This window comes from Triticum urartu, chromosome 6A (genome assembly GCF_056163025.1).
Source record: "Triticum urartu cultivar PI428250 chromosome 6A, HENAU_Tu73, whole genome shotgun sequence".
Classification (NCBI taxonomy): domain Eukaryota; kingdom Viridiplantae; phylum Streptophyta; class Magnoliopsida; order Poales; family Poaceae; genus Triticum; species Triticum urartu.
In genome coordinates, this window is record NC_141878.1 from 566686753 (window position 1) to 566709264 (window position 22512).

Sequence of the window (22512 nt, forward strand, 5' to 3'; positions counted from 1 at the left end):
GTGAGTTGTGAAACTATTCCGCATTGTTTCAAATGTAAACCAAACTCGTAACTCAAATATTCTCCTCCACGATCAGATCGTAGAAACTTTATTTTCTTGTTACGATGATTTTCAACTTCACTCTGAAATTCTTTGAACTTTTTCAAATGTTTCAGACTTATGTTTCATTAAGTAGATATACCCATATCTACTTAAATCATCTGTGAAGGTGAGAAAATAACGATATCCGCCACGAGCTTCGACATTCATTGGACCACATACATCTGTATGTATGATTTCCAACAAATCTGTTGCTCTCTCCATAGTACCGGAGAACGGCGTTTTAGTCATCTTGCCCATGAGGCACGGTTCGCAAGTACCAAGTGATTCATAATCAAGTGGTTCCAAAAGTCCATCAGTATGGAGTTTCTTCATGCGCTTTACACCGATATGACCTAAACGGCAGTGCCACAAATAAGTTGCACTATCATTATCAACTCTGCATCTTTTGGCTTCAATATTATGAATATGCGTATCACTACTATCGAGATTCATCAAAAATAGACCACTCTTCAAGGGTGCATGACCATAAAAGATATTACTCATATAAATAGAACAACCATTATTCTCTGATTTAAATGAATAACCGTCTCGCATCAAACAAGATCCAGATATAATGTTCATGCTCAACGCTGGCACCAAATAACAATTATTTAGGTCTAATACTAATCCCGATGGTAGATGTAGAGGTAGCGTGCCAACCGCGTTCACATCGACTTTGCAACCATTTCCCTCGCGCATCGTCACCTCGTCCTTCGCCAGTGTTCGCTTAATCCGTAGTCCCTGTTTCGAGTTGCAAATATTAGCAACAGAACCAGTATCAAATACCCAGGTGCTACTGCGAGCTCTAGTAAGGTACACATCAATAACATGTATATCACATATACCTTTGTTCACCTTGCCATCCTTCTTATCCGCCAAATACTTGGGGCAGTTCCGCTTCCAGTGATCAGTCTGCTTGCAGTAGAAGCACTCAGTTTCAGGCTTAGGTCCAGACTTGGGTTTCTTCTCCTAAGCAGCAACTTGCTTGCTGTTCTTATTGAAGTTCCCCTTCTTCTTTCCCTTGCCCTTTTTCTTGAAACTAGTGGTCTTGTTGACCATCAACACTTGATGCTCCTTCTTGATTTCTACCTCCGCAGCTTTTAGCATTGCGAAGAGCTCGGGAATTGTCTTATCCATCCCTTGCATATTATAGTTCATCACGAAGCTCTTGTAGCTAGGTGGAAGTGATTGGAGAATTCTATCAATGACGTAATCATCCGGAAGATTAACTTCCAGTTGAATCAAGTGATTATTATACCCAGACATTTTGAGTATATGCTCACTGACAGAACTGTTCTCCTCCATCTTGCAGCTATAGAACTTATTAGAGACTTCATATCTCTCAATCCGGGCATTTGCTTGAAATATTAGCTTCAACTCCTGGAACATCTCATATGCTCTATGACGTTCAAAACGTCGTTGAAGACCCGGTTCTAAGCCGTAAAGCATGGCACATTGAACTATCGAGTAGTCATCAGCTTTGCTCTGCCAGACATTCTTAACGTCGTCAGTTGCATCAGCAGCAGGCCTGGCACCCAGCGGTGCTTCCAGGACGTAATTCTTCTATGCAGCAATGAGGATAATCCTCAAGTTACGGACCCAGTCCGTATAATTGCTACCATCATCTTTCAACTTTGCTTTCTCAAGGAACGCATTAAAATTCAACGGAACAACAGCACGGGCCATCTATCTACAATCAAACATAAACAAGCAAGATACTATCAGGTACTAAGTTCATGATAAATTTAAGTTCAATTAATCATATTACTTAAAAACTCCCACTTAGAAAGACATCTCTCTAATCTTCTATGTGATCACGTGATCCAAATCAACTAAACCATAACCGATCATCACGTGAAATGGAGTAGTTTTCAATGGTGAACATCACTATGTTGATCATATCTACTATATGATTCACGCTCGACCTTTCGATCTCAGTGTTCCGAGGCCATATCTGCATATGCTAGGCTCGTCAAGTTTAACCTGAGTGTTCTGCGTGTGCAAAACTGGCTTGCACCCATTGTAGATGGATGTAGAGCTTATCACACCCGATCATCACGTGGTGTCTAAGCACGACGAACTTTGGCAACGGTGCATACTCAGGGAGAACACTTTTATCTTGAAATTTAGTGAGAGATCATCTTATAATGCTACCGTCAATCAAAGCAAGATAAGATGCATAAAAGATAAACATCACATGCAATCAATATAAGTTATATGGTATGGCCATCATCATCTTGTGCTTGTGATCTCCATCTCCGAAGCATCGTCATGATCACCATCGCGCCGGCGCGACACCTTGATCTCCATCGTAGCATCGTTGTCGTCTCGCCAATCTTATGCTTCTACGACTATCGCTACCACTTAGTGATAAAGTAAAGCATTACAGGGCGATTGCATTGCATACAATAAAGCGACAACCATATGGCTCCTGCCAGTTGCCGATAACTTGGTTACAAAACATGATCATCTCATACAATAAAATTTAGCATCATACCTTGACCATATCACATCACAACATGCCCTGCAAAAACAAGTTAGACGTCCTCTACTTTGTTTATTGTAAGTTTTTACGTGGCTGCTACGGGCTTAGCAAGAACCAATCTTACCTACGCATCAAAACCATAACGATATTTTGTCAAGTTGGTGCTGTTTTAACCTTCGCAAGGACCGGGCGTAGCCACACTCGGTTCAACTAAAGTTGGAGAAACTGACACCCGCCAGCCACCTGTGTGCAAAGCACGTCGGTAGAACCAGTCTCGCGTAAACGTACGCGTAATGTCGGTCCGGGCCGCTTCATCCAACAATACCGCCGAACCAAAGTATGACATGCTGGTAAGCAGTATGACTTATATCGCCCACAACTCACTTGTGTTCTACTCGTGCATACAACATCAACACATAAAACCTAGGCTCGGATGCCACTGTTGGGGAACGTAGTAATTTCAAAAAAAAATCCTACGCACACGCAAGATCATGGTGATGCACAGCAACGAGAGGGGAGAGTGTTGTCTACGTACCCTCGTAGACCGGAAGCGGAAGCGTTATAACAACGCGGTTGATGTAGTCGTACGTCTTCACGGCCCGACCGATCAAGCACCGAAACTACGGCACCTCCGAGTTTTTGCACACGTTCAGCTCGATGACGATCCCCGGACTCCGATCCAGCAAAGTGTCGGGGATGAGTTCCGTCAGCACGACGGCGTGGTGACGATCTTGATGTTCTACCGTCGCAGGGCTTCGCCTAAGCACCGCTACAATATTATCGAGGATTATGGTGGAGGGGGCACCGCACACGGCTAAGAGATCAATGATCAATTGTTGTGTCTCTGGGGTGCCCCCTGCCCCCATATATAAAGGAGTGGAGGAGGGGGGCGACCAAGGAGGGTGGCGCGCCCAAGGGGGGGGAGTCCAACTCCTACCGGGAGTAGGACTCCCCTTTTTCCTATTAGGAGTAGGAGAGGGAAGGAAGAGGAAGGAGGGAGGAAGGAAAGGGGGGGCGGCCCCCCTCCCAATTCGGATTGGGCTTGGGGGGGCGCGCCCCCTCCCTTGCTCCTTTCCCCTCCTTTCCACTAAGGCCCAATAAGGCCCATATACCTCCCGGGGGGTTCCGATAACCTCCCGGTGATCCGGTATTGTCCCAATCTTACCCGGAACCTTTCCGGTGTCCAAATATAGTCATCCAATATATCGATCTTTATGTCTCGACCATTTCGAGACTCCTCGTCAAGTCCGTGATCACATCCGGGACTCCGAACAACCTTCGGTACATCAAAATATATAAACTCATAATGAAACTGTCATCGTAACGTTAAGCGTGCGGACCCTACGGGTTCGAGAACAATGTAGACATGACCGAGACACGTCTTTGGTCAATAACCAATAGCGGAACCTGGATGTTCATATTGGTTCCTACATATTCTACGAAGATCTTTATCGGTCAGATCGCATAACAACATACGTTGTTCCCTTTGTCATCGGTATGTTACTTGCCCGAGATTCGATCGTCGGTATCTCAATACCTAGTTCAATCTCGTTACCGGCAAGTCTCTTTACTCGTTCCATAATACATCATCTTGCAACTAACTTATTAGCTGCATTGCTTGCAAGGCTTAAGTGATGTGTATTACCGAGAGGGCCTAGAGATACCTCTCCGACAATCGGAGCGACAAATCCTAATCTCGAAATACGCCAACCCAACATGTACCTTTGGAGACACCTGTAGAGCACCTTTATAATCACCCAGTTACGTTGTGACGTTTGGTAGCACACAAAGTGTTCCTCCGATAAACGGGAGTTGCATAATCTCATAGTCATAGGAACATGTATAAGTCATGAAGAAAGCAATAGCAACATACTAAACGATCGGGTGCTAAGCTAATGGAATGGGTCATGTCAATCACATCATTCTCCTAATGATGTGATCCCGTTAATCAAATGACAACTCATGTCTATGGTTAAGAAACATAACCATCTTCGATTAACGAGCTAGTCAAGTAGAGGCATACTAGTGACACTTTGTTTGTCTATGTATTCACACAAGTATTACATTTCTGGTTAATACAATTCTAGCATGAATAATAAACATTTATCATGATATAAGGAAATAAATAATAAATTTATTATTGTCTCTAGGGCATATTTGCTTCACTGATAGCTTAAGGCGACCCGTTACGGTGGATGTCACGTGTTGGTCACCCTTGACGAAAGCACTTCTATGACGTGCGATTTATCGTCATGGAAGTGGACACTTCCGTGATGATAATTTTAGTAATGTCATGGAACACTTCTACGACAGCACAGGGATGACTATCTTGATTCTGTCATAAAATCATCATGGATGTACATGCATGACAGAAAACGTGACCTACTGTGACAAACACGTATCATCACGGAAGTGTATTTTTTTGTAGTGACCGCTGCTGCCCGCGGTACTACCGCTTGCAGCTCTCCACCACTTCTCCAGCACGATAGATGGACAACTCCAAAGAGGCGGAAAGAGGCGATGTGTGCAATATGAGTGTGTACGTAATGGTTCCACCCAACCTTTCTGAAGCGGACCCCCTCTTGATAGTACAGTTATCCCTACGACTCAAGTCCACCGAAAAAGAAGCACAGGAAAGAAAACCATCTTCACTCGGAAACTCCGAGGGGCATGAATCGTCTTGTGCCATATACTTGATAGTCTGAAATGCTAAACGCACACGATTAGTCCGCGAACATATTGTCGTCAATCACCAAAACCACTTAGGAAGAAATATGCGCTAACACATGGAACAATAAAAAATTATAGATACGTTGGAGACGTATGAGAGACAATCGAAGACATTATTTTGCATCCAAAAGCGTTGGCAAAAAGTGTCGGCGAATAGGGCATCTGGGGCAAAGTAGTCGTCCATCAGCATCAAATGTATGCGCGCCTGGTTGCGGTTGAGCACTCGATGACCCTTGATCCATCCCTTGAAATTGAGAACATGTTTCTTCGCATGCTCCGTGTCTGCAATGACCGCCTGCGTCATCGTTGTCTCATCCGTGTAGTCCTCCTCGTCGGACGACTAAATCCTCTGACTAAACATAGTGCTCGTATATGTACTTCAAATCTGAATCCATTGCTTGAAAGAAGGGACAAAAAATGATCACGGGCATTTCACCGAACAATTGTCGGGCATGATGAGTGTCGTAGGGGCGGATGGTACCTGTGCGGCGGACGGAGGAGAGATGTGGAACGGTGGTGGTGGACAAGTGGGGTTGAGCCTGGGATGCAACGTTGGAGACAGATTCGTTGAGTTCTGGCAAGGGTGTGGCAGGGCAGTCGGGATGATGGAGCGGCGGCAGAGGCAAGAAAGAAAACGAATACAGAGATGGAAGGACGATGGAGGCCCCCAGATTATTTCAACTTTGCGGAAAATGTGTGTCCGGACCGATTGGTGGACCAATAAAGACCGCGTTGGATGATTAAAGACGCCCGGACCGCACAGTTCTTAATTAGTGAGTTGATGCCTTTCGGGATGATAATACGTACTAGGAACGATGGCGATCGACTTAATTAGAGCTTCTTTGGATTGATGAATCCATAACCGAAAAAAGCAACGGAATCCTAACCGACATACCGGATCGGTACTTGGATGGTACTAGTATAAATATACGACCAGTAGACAGCCGTGAAAGCAAGGCCACCAGCTGATCGCTTCCATTCCACCTCTCGCTCGCGTCTTGGGAATTCGCGTGCGTGCAACCGCAACTGCAACTGCAAAGATCTTGCCAAATCTTGGCCGCCGCCGGCCAGCCAGGATGCGGCGCCACCGGGTCGGCGGGGTCGGCGACGACCAGCTGCCAGGGGAGGCGGAGGCGGAGACGGCGACGCAGCTGGTGGATCTTCCCGTGGAGCGGGACGCGAGCCAGGTCGCCGTCGAGACCGTCGGCGGCCGCCGCGTCGCTCGCATCTCCGGCATCAGCGACATCAACTCCGTGTACCTGCTCGAGGACGAGGATCGCTTCGCCTCGGTCTCCCACTTCGCCGTGGTAGGCGTCCGCGTCAGAGACGCCCGCCGCGTGGTGACCCGCCTCCGCCAAATCAAGACGGCGGCGCCGATGTGGATTGGCAACTTGCCAGCGCTGCTCCAGGCGAGGGCTCTTCGGTCTCGTCTCGCCCGGGTCTGCAACGAGCTGCTGTACCTGCTCGAGGGGCTGCGACGGGACTCCGTCGTCTGGGAGCTCATCTTGGCGATCCGGGACATGCTGATGCAGCCCTTGAAGCACCATCTTCTGCCCGGGCCCCTCGGCATCGGCATCGACACGTTCTTGGCCGGCATTGGTGCCACCCTCGACGCGTTCCCACCCGAGCCGGCCGGCCGCCACGCCGGCCCACGACGGTGGTGTCCTCTCCTCTGGCCGACGCCGACGCCGCGCGGCTGCGGCAGCAAGTGGGAGACCGCCTGGACGAGATCGACGATCTGCTCGACATGGCCCTCCACTTCCCCGACGTGCCCGCACTTGAGTCGTTCGAGATCCGGGTGGTGGAGCGGTTGAAGGAGGAAGAAGACGAGAAGCTGCACGACTACGTCCGGGGCTTGGATCATCTACAGCTGCTACTGGCCATGAGCCCAAGGGGACCCCTTACGGAGCTGTGTGTGGCCCAGATGCACCTGGGTGATGCCGATGGCATGGTGGCCGCCCTACGAGACTGCTCCAGCCAGCACAAGTACGTCTTCGTCAACTCGGATCGAGTGGAGCGTGCTCCTCAGCTCAGGAACTCCGTCATCACCCTATCAGAGACCCTGCGTTCCATCGCCGATGGCCTGCGACAGGGCGTCATCAACTGGCCTCTCCTTGCCAAGGTGGAGCAAGTGGAGAGCAGCTTCACCGGCGAGGTTCTCGGGCAGAGTCGGAGCGGGGCGTTCCGGGAGGCCGCCCTTGACATCAACAGCCGCCTTCTTGGGCTCGTCGACCACCCCGATCTGCCTTCGCCTGGTGATGATTCTAGCCCTGATCCTGTCATACTCGCACGACTAATCTCTGTGGTGGACAACCTGGTGCACAAGGTGGATGCGCTCTGGGCCATTAGCATTGACTATCCTATCATCCACACCAAGTAGAGGAGCTGTCTGTTCTATTGGCATGCTGCAGCAGGTTATACTTGACGTACGTACGATGGAGTCTGTGCTTGTTTTTTGTGCTCAGCTTCCTTCTGTTCCAATATGTACTCGAATGATTGCTTAACTGTTTCATCATTTACTATTGTCTAGTGTAATGCAATGTGGGTTCAACACTTGTGTAGTATAGTAATATGCAATGCAATGTGGTTCTCTGTGAAAGTAATGCAATGCGGGTTGAACACTTGCCTGGTGTAATGCAATGGTTGTGGACTAGTGTACGTAGCTGACATGAGGGCTACGTTTGCTAGCCTTGGTTTGTTACTCTTCTGTATGTATATATGTCTCTGTTTCTCGCACAGATCAGAGAGGTTTTAGAGTTTCTTGTCAATGTTGAGTGTCGCTTGTTCCGGATCCCGATTCGCGACATCATTGTGTAGCCTTTCTTTCTAGTCACACACACACATTGACATGCAATATACTTACTCCATATATTCTGCTTCGCACAAGGACCTTCTATTTTTGTGATAGCCAACTTCTGCCGAAACAATCACCCACCCACCCCCTAATATACACGACGTGGTCACATTAAAGCTCGCATCTTCACAAACTTCTCTCGATATCGAAATTTTGTCACCCGCCCCTTTGACCAACCTTCCCTCCCTAGTGGATGCTTCCATGAAGCAACTCGACACACAAGTAGTCACACGTAGCAATAGCAATAGAATGCAAATTAAGCAGCCCATTTATATATAGAATAATAGAATGCAGCACAACATAATAATTATAATAAGAAGAAAAAGTAACATGCCATACGCAATTCATTCATTATACTACAAGCCAGCCAGCCAGCCAAGAATAATAAGTAGTAAAAAACAGAGTTTCAGTTTCAGGTGACAACTTCAACTTGATAAATACTAATAGCCTTCCTTCCTTCCGTTGAAGTTGCACGCATCTGTTTGGTGCCGTGCCGCCGCCTTGCCCGACAGCCCGAACCGCCCGATGGCCGCCCGCATCCGCTCCTCCTCGTTGCCCGGGTACTCGTTCAGCATGTACTGCAGCGCAGACAGGTCCAGGTCCAGCTTCTCCGCCAGGTGCTGGTGGAACTGCGCGATACGTAGGTGGTTGTGCCGCCGCACCATCCCGTCCAGCGGCACCAGCTCCCCCGTCATCAGCTTCAGCAGCGTGCTCTTACCCGCCCCGTTGGGACCCACCAGCGCCACCCGCGAGTCAAGGTCCACGCCAAAGTCCAGCTTCTTGTAGATCAGGTTGTCCGGCGTGTACCCGAACGTCACCTCCACAAACTGCAGCACCGGCGGCGGGAGCTTGCCCACATTCGCGAAGCGGAACGTCAGGATCCTGTCCCTCGCCACCTTCTCCGTCAGCCCGCCGCGCTCCATCTTGGCCAGCGTCTTCTCCTTGCTCTGCGCCTGCCGTGCCAGCTTGGCGGACCCGTGCCCGAAGCGCGCGATGTACTCCTTCATCGACGCGATCTGGTCCTGCTCCCACCTCTACTGCTTCATCTGGTTCTCCTCCAGCTCAGATCGGGTCTGGACATACTGGTCGAAATTCCCAGTGTACAGCTTCAGCTTCCTGTTCTGCATGTGGATGATGTTGGTACATACTCCATTCAGGAAGTCACAACAAGTGTACGGTCAAATTTCTTCAGCGTTTCTTCCAGCCACACGCATGCCTCAAGATCTGCAAATGTTGCCACAGAATCGCCAGCAATATTATTACTATTAATCCACAAAAGCTTATTTATTTATTTGGCTTCGGAAATATATAATTTTGTACTTGGTACTATATTATCTCAGTCAACCTCAACTCAAACAGCTAAGCAGTAGTCATGCTATTTTTACAAACATGATAAAACTGATTGTGTCAATGGAAGATGAGAAATGTAGGCCTGGAGTTATCAAAACAATCTACCAACACCATCTCACAATCAGCACAAGTAAATCTTGGGCAAAATAGGTCCACTAGAGAACTATAAGTGTAGCTTTTTAAGTTTCATCCTACCACCACCCAACAGAGTAAAGTCCAACAAAGTCAGGAATTAAAACCCAAATGTGCCGAGACATGTATAATCAAAACCTGTAACAACCTATATTCATGGTGATTTTGTGGTCAGCGGACCAACAGGTTCTCCAGTATGGCTGTTCCAACAGCCAGGCATTCCTACAGCAAGGCGCACATCATTGTTCATCGTAACAAAGGAAGCCATGGTAGAACCTTTTAACTTGGCAAAATTGAAAGGCATTTTTTAAAAACAATAAAAACGATTGACTCATTGACAACTATGAGCTCATCATTGTTCATTTTTCCTAGTTTCATTGATAATGGATCACCCTTCAAACAGGGATATTGTCTAGCATTTCGGCCTAAGCCAAACAAAATCTCAGCAGCACGCTTTTCAGCGGTGGATGCATCAATTGCTTCTAACCGCTCATATACGCGCTCCAAAGCTGCACCACCGCCATCATCCTAAATATGCCAGCACAGGTAGGTATTCGTCAGAACATCTTGAGAGATGAGTCGGTATCAGTAGTACAACAACAGAGCAGGAGCAGGCATTGCAAAAGGAAAGGTACAAGCTTGAAGAACAAGATGATGATGATAGCAGAAAAATTGATTGATGAGAAGAGAAACATACTTGAGCAGCCAAAACTTCAGCTTCCTTTTCGAGCTTGACCCTTTCTTCATCACAGCTAATGACGGCTCCAAGTGCAGACATGTCTGAAGCCTCGATCTCATGGCTGAGGTGGTATATATCCATGTGGTCAGGGATAGGAAGCTCCCTGCACCCTATTGCTTTGAGAAGGCAGGACTTGCCGCAGCCATTCAGACCAAGCAAACCATAGCGCCTGAGATGGAATAACAAACCCATTAAACATCCAAGATCACAAAGGCAAGAAGAGGTTGGGAAGAGCGTGATGGTCATCATGATGGCATATAATGTACGTACTAACCTGCCGTAGTTGAGCTCCAGGTCTGTGTCTACAAGTAGATCGTGGCCGTGGAATCTTAAAGTGAGAGACTCTATCTGCAAGTGACATTCATCAAGACAGACAGAAAACAGAGTTAGACCATTCATCATTATATCTTGTACTCCCTCTGTAAACAAATATAAGAGCGTTTAGATCACTAAAATAGTGATGTATATGCTCTTATATTTCTTTATTACAGAGGGAATATGTACCTTCCTTTAGTGGAAGAAAGGTAGCGTTGCAGTTGCAGAGAATGAAGGTAGTGCGCAATGTTATAAACCTACCAAACATGAAAGGTGTGTGTGTATGCATACTATTTCACCATCTAATCTAATCTAATCTAATCCATGATGTTTATATGATAGGAATTGCATATGGACCAGGAGTGAGTATGTAGTAGTGTATGATAAACAATTTAATTTGTACTGTAGTAGAATATTAGTATGCCTCCCCTCCAGTGATGTGATGTGATCTGATCTAGCATAGCAGTAGAGTAGAGAAGCATCTAGGCAATAGAAAAATTTCCATATTGTAATCTTGTGATATATTCCCTTTGTAAAGAAATATAAGAGCATTTAAATCACTACTTTAGTGATCTAAACGCACTTATATTTCTTTAATAATAATCAGAAGAGAGTGGGCAGGCGAGGTGCACACAAGTCATAATAATTATTATTATTATTAAATAATGAATCCAACCCATCCAGCAAGACAAAAAAAGTTGTGCTTGTTTTGTACTACTTATTTACTACTCCCTCCGTTTCAAAATAGATGACTCAACTTTATACTAACTTTAGTACAAAGTTAATACGAAGTTGGATCATCTATTTTAGAACTGAGGGAGTAGAAGACTTTTTTGTTGGGGATTAGATTAGATTAAATTAAATTAGATTAGGTGCTGATGTGCATCTGCAGCGCAGCGCAGCGCAGGCAATATATTTATTTGAAAGAAAGACGAACCATACATACATACATACATATATACATACATACATATAATCCCCTCCTCTCCTCTGCATAGATATAGAATAAAATAGATAGAAAGAGAGGAAGAGGAAGAGGGGTCTGATCTGCTCTGACAGAGGAGAGGAGAGGAGACGTACGTGGATGTCCCGGGAGAGCTGGTGGGAGGTGAGGACGGCGGTGCAGGTGCGGTCCGAGAGCTGGACGGCGGCGAGGGCGTCGGCAGCGGCCTTGGCCCCCGTCTTGTTGTTGGAGGCGGAAGACGATGCGGAGGAGGCGGGGACCTTGGCGCCCCTCTTGGCGGCTGCGGCGGCCTTCTTCTGCACCGCCTTCTTCTTGCTGGCGTCCGACACCATATCGTCTCCTCTCCGAGCTAGGTGTGGTCTGGTGTGGTGATGGCAGACGACGCCGGCCGGCGTGGATTTCGTAGGCAGGAGCAAAGCGGCACCTTTTGGCAGCAAGTGCATGAATAGTTTCACGCACGAAAGCATATTGCGCCCAACGACATGTACATCATTCAAGAACACAATGTGAGGTTCGTCAGCTGGAGGCAAGGTGGACACTGCACGTGACAGAGGAGGAGATCATAAGTTTTGCTTCTTCTTGATCAACTTGTTTAAATCATTCATTTACTCAATGTTGGTCTATAAATTATGTAGCTTGCATGTGCTGCCCTGGTCTATCACAGGACAGAGGGACGACCATTTACGTACATATATTATTGGATGAAGCTGAAGGAGGAGTGTGTGGGACGATATAATCCGTCAATGAAATCTTTTTTGGACATCCGGTTAATCTAGTCAAATTTAAGACATTGTTGTACTAGATTAATATTTTTTATCTAAACTTTGATGATATCAGCCGGTTTGCATGAATTTCATCCGGTCATTACAATTGCGAGTTGAAATGTATGCGGACAGCGGTAGATGGCAGCCTCCCGCATCCATGTCCGTGGATTGGTCCTCCCCTGCCCTTGGAACGAATGGGGGAGGAAATTTACCGTTGGAGATGCCCTTATACCTGAATATGACCACGTTCACGCAAAGCTATGAGAAAATTCGGTTAAAAGATGCCAAAAAGGAAGCGTTAGCCAGCAGGATTGTAGCATAACCGCTCCACGCTTTCCAAAATTAGTGTAAGAGGATTTGCATCTTTTAAGAAGAGAAAAAAGGAAGCGTACATTTAGGATTTGCAAAGAAAAGCTCCCATGAAGGCAGAACTCACCACTATTGAATCACAGCTTTTTAGGTTTCCTAGTTCGCACCAAATCAGTTTGACGAGCTAAATAAAAAATCCTAGCATTCAGATATTTATAGCATAAGCATGTGATTTATAATCTCTGTACCACACAAAAGACATTTGACAAATATTATTATACTACACACAATGCACTAAAAACATAAAGAAGCAACTTTAGAATAGAGTTCAACATCAGACGACAGAGCATAACTTAGAAGTTACTGTACATAGTTGGACGACATTTACAGTGGGTGCACAAATTGTTGACAGATTACATAACATACTCCAATAACCCACATACAAATCAGATCACATTTACAGTGGGTGCACAAATTGTTGACAGATTACATAACATACTCCAATAACCCACATACAAATCAGATCACATTTACAGTGGGTGCACAAATTGTTGACAGATTACATAACATACTCCAATAACCCCCATACGAATCAGATCATGGGATTGGTTGGTGTTCCTCGCCCAAATCTCTTAGGTCAATATTCAGACAAACCTCGTTCTAACACCAGCTCCCGCTTGATCGTAGCAACAAGGGACCAAGCAACAGTAATCACTACCTCGACATCATCAAGAAAACATTTATCCTGGCTTATACCGCAATATTTGGGCAAGAAACGGACATGACCTTGTGCAGTAGTGGTATCACCAGATCTGGAGTAGGCTTCCAGGGCAAGGTCCAACACTCCTTCAGCTTCTACAGAAACAACTTGCCTCGACAGAACTATGTAACCATGAAAACCTTTCGGCAGTGCTTTACCTTTTGACTCAAGCAGGACAATTTGGCTAGATGCTAAATTAATAATAGGAGTGACTCCACTATCAGTGCACACCATTTCCCCTTCTGATGGTGGGGAGCAAGTAACTCGGCCGCCATATTCAAAAGGCCATGAGCCATATTTGACTACCTGAACACCCAAGATAGTAGCCTGGACCGTTCGTCTAATTCGCTGCAAGCATAACTCCAGTGTGCAGAAGAATTTCTCAATGCATAAGGTAGATACACCAGGACTACATCCTCCATTATAATTGCACACATAACTGATCAATGCTTTATCTTCAGACTTTGTTGTACCTTTTACTTTTAGTTGGATTTCAAAGTCAACCATGTCCGTAAATACAATTGCACGAGACGGTCCAATCAAGTGCAAAAAGGGATCCTGCAGGCATCAACAATCACCTCATTAATTAACAAGAGAGGACGCAGGTAGTCGTGCAATCATGATCTCCAAAAGAAAATCAAGCATACGTACATCCTGTCTCAGTTCTTGGGCCTGGCTCATCCACGATGTCACGGGCGGCAACCACACCATACACAGACAATGGCCACGCAAGACCACCACCTATCTTTGCGAGTTTGACGGAAAAGATCTGCAAGGTTTCCGGGGTGGAGCCGACACGGTGGTATGACATGTTTCCGGGTGTGTAATGTGTAAACTGCATGGAACTCAGCGCCGCTGCATGAAGGACCCGAGGAAATGAAGCGCTCATCAGAAATGTTCTAATTAAAATGCACGAACTGCCACTAGATAATCAGCAAATTAAGTAAATCAATCCCTACACGAAGTTCCAATGAAAAAGATAACAGCTACCCTTTTATTTGTACACAGGCTATCTGACATGAAACACTAGTTAAACATGGGCTATTTGATAGTTGCTTACTGGTGTCTGTGAAGAAATTGCAGGTTTTGCTCCATGCAGATTCCCAGCAACGAATCTCTGAAGCAAATCTATATGCTTCGTGAGCCGCCGCCTCGGCGGCTTTGGCCTCCATGGATAACAGTGTGCCTGGTTTGCCCCTGTCCATCTCATCATGATCAGGATCCTGGACCGAGTACTGTTCTAATCTGGTGGGAATGAGATCTGCAGGATCTAATATCAACTTGTCTGATTTGACAATGGGCATCCCCTCATTGGTATCTGAACCCATCACTGACTCTGACTCTGCATCCGTCTCCGACTGGAATTCGTCAAACAATTTGGCGATGTCCATCTCATCCTTTTTGTCATCACCACCACAATCGAATATGTCAGGACAGGGACCTGCACGTCCAAGCATCGGCTTGCCTGATTCAACCACGGACTCACCACCACAAACCACTATGGCAGGACTGGGAGGTGCAGGTTCGACCATCGGCTTGTCTGATTCGACCACGGACTCGCCACCACAAACCACTATGGCAGGAGTGGGAGGTGCATGTTCGACCATCTGCTTGTCTGATACGACCATGGACTTGCCACTGGGAAATGCAGGTCCCAGTACAAGCTTGCCCGCTTCAACCTTCGCATCACCATCTGATTTTCCCCTGCCAAGCTCATCCTTTTTCTCATGACCACCACCATCAGCACCATCTGATTCCAATCTGTCGAATTTGCTGGCGCGATTGAGTTTCTCCTCAAGCCTGGGTTTGAGATCATTCAGGAACGTCAACCCCTCCATATAGGCATCAGGACCCTCCGGCAGCGCCTTGGGCTTTATGATCCCTTTCTTAACTAAATTGGGGTACCAGCCACTGATCATGTTCAACGAATCCATTGCAGGTGAAAAAACTTGCTTCCCCAATCTCGGAACGGCTTCTGAGCGGACAGTCTGCTTGCCGGAACTGCTGCCGGAGTTGGACATGTGATCCTCGGGCGTGTCCTTCGACTCATCCGGTGCTATATCCATCATCATGCCTTCCAATACTAAAAGCGCCTTGTGTATATTTACCAGCGTATCTGCACGCGTATGATTCTTCCTGCCACGGGACTCCATAGTCGTTTGGCCGGGAGGTAAAACGATAGACTGCAGCCCCGCGAGCTTCCCGGATGCCCCCTCCATCTCCGCCTCCGCCTTCAAAGCTTCCTCACTCGTCTTTTCCCCCGCCGCCACTATCCTCTTTTCTGTCGAGATCATTCTAACTGGGCGCCGCCGCCGACTGGTGCTTAGATTAGGGTTTCTCTTCTACCAGAGAGGCGACCGAGCGAGGTAGGACGGTTGGGCTGGGCTGGGCCGGCCAGAGAACAGACTTGGATCGCGGTGGTTTCAGGCCCACCGTATCTGGTTTTCCTAGATAGGTCCGGTGGGGCTCCTTTTATTTTATATTAGGAAAAAAAAGGGTGGTGAGGAATTGGACAATTAAAGGGTACCTGCATTCTTTTTGTCTTTGGCTAGAAAGCACACCCTTTTTTTTTGAGATACCTAATAACAAAGGTAAAATAGGAATTGCACAAAACAATCTACCATCAGCAGAGGACGAAGCTATATGAATTTTTGGGTTGCTAACCACATGTCCCGTGCGGTAGCAGAGGACGAAGCTCGCGAGGCACTTCCGCAATCCAAGTCTGGTCTTTCCTGTTGTCTAGCTCTAGCCCCTAGCTCGTGAGCCAAAGTGTTTCCTTTTCTGTCGATTCCTTTTTTTTTAAATGGGGACAAAAGGCTTGCCTAGTATATTAATCAAGGGAGAAGAATAGTTTGGTTTGGTTATGTTACAACTAAACACCCCTTATCTCTACTATTAAAGGAATTACTCTCCCGACATGATGGTCCTTAGTTTCTTTGCTCCCGCGGCCACCCAAAGCAAGGCCTCCTTCTTGATGTTTTCTAGTAAGATCGACGGTGGCACTCCATTGTTGTGGAAAACAAGTGTGTTTATCTCATTTCCATGTAAACCATGAGATGAGCATGGTTGAGGATGCCATGGCCTTGCTATTTGGTAGGGGGGCTTCGGAAAGACCGATCCACCATTTTTTTAGGGCACGTCTCAACTGTCAAGTGGAAGTATCCAAGTGGTGAAGTTTTAGCCAATACTTGATAATTTACCAAATCCCAAGGGCGTATCGACACTTGAAAAGGTGGTCTGTTGATTCTCATCCTTTTTGCAAAGCGGACAATTACCACTACTGGGCCACCCTTGCTTGGCGGTCCGTTTTCTGCCGCTAGTGGAGATGTTGTATGAAGCAAAGGTTGACAACGCATATTTTATATCACCGGTGAGAGGAAACATCGCAGAGTGGTTTGACGTGCCATGTTTCAGCTCATCTATAGTATTAAAGTATAGTTGGCACGTCGTCATTTCACACGCAGACATTAATGCAAAAATAATTTGAGAACCAAACACTGGGTTAGTTTGGAAATCAAGTCATTAATGCATTTAATTAACTAGACAATTAATTACGCGTGCAATTAATTAGATTTGTTTGCAAACTAAGGCTGGTCATAATGGGCAGGAACATAAGCTAGTAACCTACACACTTCCCTAGACTATGTTACTACCTCCATAGTGGGTAGGAACATGTATGTAGTGTCATGCAACGATGTATTTATTAGGTCATAGACTCATTGTTTCTTGGAGTATGTGATGTTCCGGTAATTTAGCTAGTTACCACAAGAAGCTCTCTCTTCATTAAATATGTGCCACATAAGCAAAATTGCATTGGAGTGTGTGATGTTACTCCTAAGTTCCTGCCCATTGTGACCAGCCTAAGGCATAGCCTAGTGGTGGGAAGGGGTTGATGCCTTCTCACCCACCCAGGTTCAAAGCATGATACTTGTAATTTGAGTTTGTTGCACCAATTATGCTGTAGGGGGTCCCTTACAGTCTTTCTGTCAAAAAAAAAGGTTTCTTTAAATAGGGATTTTTTTGCACCAAATCGATTTAAGAACTGAGCCATTAATACATTTAATTAACTAGTCAAGCAGAATTAGTACAAGCAGGGTTTATTTCCAAACTTATTTACCCTAATAGTAGAGATTTTTTTTCTGAAACATTCTTAATCTACCGCTTCGGATGCACCCAAAATAATTAGGACCGACTTCGTCACAACACAGTCAACGCCACCGCATCCAAGAAGAATATGTTAGATCACGCAATGCATTAGAGTCATCACAAAGAAGAATTGCAGTTAAAGCTATGATCAACTCAACGAACCAATTATTTCCCTGGTCGTCACTATCCACAGTCGATCTAAGTTTTCATGTGCCACAACTAACATAATCCATGAGAGGGAGAGGGAGAGGATTGATGGCGAAATAGTGGAGAAAATCAACTTATCATCGGTGCCTAAAATCCTGACTAAAATGAGGCAAAAGAAAAAAAAACTTTCAGAACAATTTCCTCTTTGTACTCCCTCCATATCCTTAGACTTCGCACATTAGGTTTACCTGAAGTCAAGTATTTTTTAAGTTGGCCAAGTTTTATAGGTAAACAAAAGCATTCCCAACACCAAATCAATATCATTAGATCCATCATGAAATACATTTGTGTATTGTAGATATTGATAATTTTTAATGTAGATTTGGTCAAACTTTATAAAATTACGCAGTGATCTAAGCGCTCTTATATTTCTTTACGGAGGGAGTAATTCGAATACCGAAGAGAAATAAAAAAAAGACAGGAAGTGTGCACTGTCAAAAAAACAAAAACAGGGAGTGTGCGCTGTCGGAAGAAAAAACACGAAGTGTGGCCTCCTGGGCTGGGCCCGTCGGGCCCGGCCTTTTGCTTCCATTTACCCACCTACAGTACGTGTTTCTTTCCTTTCCCTAAAATAATTGTGTTTCTTTCTTACTGCAACGAGGAAATCAAGTCTGCGCTTTTCCAAATGGGCCCGACGAAAGCTCCAGGACCGGACGGGTTTCCGGCTCTCTTCTATCAGACCCACTGGAGTTTTCTTGAGGAGGATATCTGTCAGGCTGTTCGTGGTTACCTTGAGAGCAGGCCGATCCCGGAGGGTTTTTGTGACTCAGTTATTGTTCTTATCCCCAAGACTACGAGACCGAAGCATCTTAAGAATTTCAGGCCCATCAGTCTCTGTAACGTGCTTTACAAAATTGCTTCGAAGGTGCTAGCCAACCGTCTGAAGGTGCTACTACCTGTTGTGGTCTCTGAATGCCAGAGTGCTTTTGTTCCAGGCCGATTAATCACGGGCAACACACTCATTGCCTATGAATGCATGCATACCATTCGAAAGCAGAGAGTGAAAGAACCCTTCTTTGCCCTTAAGATCGACATGATGAAGGCCTACGATCGTGTTGAATGGAGCTACCTTCATGCTTGCGTGACTAAGATGGGTTTCGCACCGGCTTGGATTGATTCTGTGATGACGTGTGTTACTACGGTTCGTTATGCTGTCAGGGTCAATGGTGAGCTTACTCAGCCTGTGGTTCCTTCCCGGGGCATCCGGCAAGGGGATCCAATTAGCCCCTACATGTTTCTTCTGTGCACTGAAGGTTTGTCTAGTCTGCTCTTCCAGAAGGAGTGTTGTGGCGAGCTACATGGAATCAAAAACGGCCGTCAAGGCCCTCCTATCTCACACCTCCTATTCGCGGACGATAGCATCTTCTTTGCTAAGAGTGACCAGCGTAGTGTGGACTCTTTGGACTCAGCGCTACAGATGTATTGTGGTGGGTCTGGCCAGGCCATAAATAAGGAGAAATCATCTATCTATTTTGGTCGGAATTGTTCGGACAACATTAAGAACAGGGTGAAGTCCAGACTCGGTGTTTATAATGAAACCTTTCATGACTTCTATCTTGGCATGCCTACCGAGGTTGGTAATTCTCCCACTAGTACGTTCAAATTCTTGACTGACAGAGCCTGGCAGAACATCTTCGGGTGGAGTGACCGGCCATTGTCTAGGGCGGGGAATGAGGCTCTGCTGAAGTCTATCACTCAGGCCATTCCTACTTCCGTCTCCAGCTGTTTTCGCCTTCCGGTTGCCACTTGTGAAAAGTTCAGAAAAATTGTGGCCGATCAGTGGTGGGGAAAGGAGGATGGTAGGAAGAAGCTTCATTGGAGGTCTTGGGCCTGGCTTTCGACACCCAAGTCTCTCGGTGGCATGGGTTTTCGGGATATGACCCTCTTCAACCAAGCAATGCTGGGTAAGCAAGGGTGGAGACTTCTAACTGAACCTGATTCATTATGTGCTAGAGTTTTGAAGGGTGGATACTACCCCAATTGCAGCTTCTGGAATGCCTCGGTGCCACGGACGGCTTCGGCCACGTGGCGTGGTATTATTCATGGACGAGATCTTCTCAAGCGGGGTGTGTAGTGGGGGATCGGAGACGGGCGACAGATAAATATCCTTGCTGATCATTGGATCCCGTCTACTCCACCAAGTGTGCTGCAGCCCACCTCGCCCATTCCTGCTACTGCCACAGTTCACTGCCTTATTGATGCTGACAGGAAGGCTTGGGACGAGGAGACTGTCCGGACTTTCTTTTCTCCTGGTGTGGCCGGGGAAATTCTTCAAGTCCTAGTTGATAGGAATGGTGGAACAGATTTTGTGCGATGGCCTTTCACAAGGTTTGGTGACTATTCCGTCAAGTCTGCGTACAACTTTGCAAGAACAAGTCGGTTTCTCCAAGACCGAAGCAACAATGGTTTGGGCCAAAGTTCAGGTTGTCCAGCGGAGGAGAAGCTTTGGAAGGCCCTTTGGCGGGTCAAGGTTCCTAATAAGATGAAGATTGTACTCTGGCACCTTGCTCATGATTGCTTACCTTCAGGTGACCAGCTCAGTCTTCGCCAAGTCCCTACCAGGACGGACTGCCCTTTTTGCGGTAGAATGGAGCGAGTGGAGCATGCACTGCTCTTCTGCCCTCATGCTTGCGCTGTGTGGGATGACACCAAAGGCTTCTTCCACATCAAGCTCCGGCGCGCACATTTTTCCTCCCCCAAGCAATGGCTCTTCGACTTCTTGTCCAGGTGCTCGGACCGAGAGGCAACTGTTCTTACGGTTGCCATTTGGCATATCTGGGAAGCACGGAATTTGGCGAGGAATGAATCTGCGGCGCCCCAGCCGAAACATACCGCTGCCAGGGCAAAGGCCTACATCGACCTGATCTTTCGACATTTATATGACCACGCTCCTGCTCCTAGGCGTGAGACCTCCCTTTCTGCTCGTCTTTGGTCTCCGCCGCCGCAGGGTTCGGTGGTGGCTTTCTCTGATGCTGCGGTGTCGCAAGAGCTGGGCAAGTCTGCATTGGGTGTGGTGGTGCTCGATCATGCGGGGCACTGTGTAGCAGCCTGTTCTGAACCTCTTCTGGGCGCTCGGGCCCCTGAGTTGGCTGAGGCCATGGCGCTCCGGCGTGCTGTCGCCTTGGCCCAAGAGGAGGGTTTCTCCGAAGTTATTTTCAACACTGATTGCATCTCGGTGGTGCAGCGCCTCTCATCTCCCTCGAGGGATCGCTCGGAGGTGGGTTCTATTCTTTCAGAGATTAAACTCTTGGCGGGCGGCCTCTCTTCAACTTGTTTTCAGCATGTTCGTCGGCATTGTAATGTTCTAGCTCATATGCTAGCTAGATCTAGTTTGAACTCTTCTAGTCTTTGTATTTTTTATTCCGTTCCGGATTGCATCCGGGAGACTTTGTGTAAGTTTGTTGCTTACTTAATAAAGGCAGACGTTCTCTCTCTCAAAAAAAAAAAGCCCCAGGAAGAAGAAGAGCCAGACACGCGCACGGCCACCGCGCGGCCGCCGTCGACACATAAAATCCGCCCGCCCACGGCGCGCAGACGAAAGACGGCAGCGGCGCTCCTCGGTTCCGTCCGTCCAGGCAAGTAACGTCTCCTCCCTTCGATCCCCGCATACATCTATCTCTGTTTAGTCGCCGCGGTTGGGCGTACTTGTGGTGTGGGCTCTGCAAAGAGCAGCGTGAATCGACGGCTGATCCGATGCTGTTGTGCGCGTTTAGGATTAAATTAGTCTGTTTTCGTGGTTATCCTTGCTCATTCGAGCAGTGGAGCAAGATTTTCTCCATGATTTGGGCCTTCAGGAAAAGAAATTCAGGTAGCCGACTGCTCTGTCATAGATTTCTCATAGTTGTCATCAAGATCTGACTTTTAATCTTGCCGGTGCACAATTGAACCTTGGCTTACATGAGATCAGGCTATCTCATATCCCTGTTTCATCTCGCGCAATTCCTATTGCTGCACCGAAATGATCAAAAAAATTTTTGCGGGAAAACCTATCTGTTTTTGTTCGTCAGTAAGTTCAGAGAACACTGCGGTGTTCCAATATCCGCTTGTCCTGTTATCCACTACTACTCGAGTAGATTGTAATCAAAGAACGACATAATTTTTGGTTATTCCCGTTGAATGTGCAGATATATCATGATCAACGGAGACTGAAGTGAATTTCTCTTTTCCCCGCCCCCCGTTTTGCAGATCATACCCGAGTTGCTGCTGCTGAAATGGGCAGCACGGAATCCCCAACGCCCGTGCATGCTCCTGTGTGCTCGATTGTGCCCAGCAGCTCCTGCCACTGACCCGAAGCCGAAGAAGAAGATATGCTGCGCTTGCCCTGACACCAAGAGGCTCAGAGATGAGTGCATCGTCGAGTACGGGGAGTCTGCGTGCACCAAATGGATCGAAGCTCACAGGCAATGCCTCCGTGCCGAGGGGTTCAAGGTCTGATTCTTCTCTACTCCCCTCAGGATGTTGCATTTGCTTTCATGGATTTTGCAGATCATGCTATTTTAGATTCAGTTAGAGTAGTCGCCTTGTTTTGCAATGTTGTTCCTGTACGGTTAGCGAGCTCGATATGGATTTCCATGGGAGATAAATTACTGATAGTGCGACTTTATGGGTCATTTGAGAAATGTTCTTGGTGTTTATTTTGTTGTCCCTCTCTGCTTTGTTTGGCATGGTAGATGCAA

At 46.8% G+C, this 22512-nt stretch overlaps 1 protein-coding gene, 1 non-coding gene and 2 pseudogenes across 4 annotated transcripts; 1 reads left to right on the forward strand and 3 right to left on the reverse strand.

Annotated features, from left to right (window-relative positions):
• Positions 1-8573: 8573 nt before the first annotated feature.
• On the reverse strand, positions 8574-9157 carry LOC147966380 (ABC transporter F family member 1 pseudogene; annotated as a pseudogene).
• Positions 9158-9177: 20 nt separating this feature from the next.
• Positions 9178-12155, reverse strand: LOC125515089 (ABC transporter F family member 1-like). Of its 3 annotated transcripts, none has more exons than XR_015608900.1 (5): positions 11767-12155; positions 10646-10719; positions 10330-10540; positions 9781-10160; positions 9178-9374 (listed from the first exon to the last, which is right to left on the reverse strand). XR_015608900.1 is itself a non-coding variant. In XM_087528866.1 (5 exons), exons 1-5 carry the CDS (start codon positions 12115-12117, stop codon positions 9368-9370), a joined length of 684 nt encoding a protein of 227 aa, XP_087384992.1. In that variant the 5' UTR covers positions 12118-12155; the 3' UTR covers positions 9237-9367. The 3 variants fall into 3 exon arrangements, 2 of the variants coding, with proteins under 2 accessions (XP_087384993.1, XP_087384992.1); XM_087528866.1 differs by having other exon boundaries at positions 9237-9374; positions 10120-10160; XM_087528867.1 differs by lacking the exon at positions 9781-10160 and having other exon boundaries at positions 9235-9374; positions 11767-12154.
• Positions 12156-13030: 875 nt separating this feature from the next.
• LOC125515090 (uncharacterized) lies at positions 13031-15822 on the reverse strand. Its single transcript, XR_015608901.1, has 3 exons — positions 14544-15822; positions 14135-14338; positions 13031-14041 (listed from the first exon to the last, which is right to left on the reverse strand). It is a non-coding gene; the product is annotated as an uncharacterized LOC125515090 (transcript).
• Positions 15823-22047: 6225 nt separating this feature from the next.
• LOC125515092 (cytochrome c oxidase copper chaperone 2-like) lies at positions 22048-22470 on the forward strand (annotated as a pseudogene).
• Positions 22471-22512: the final 42 nt, after the last annotated feature.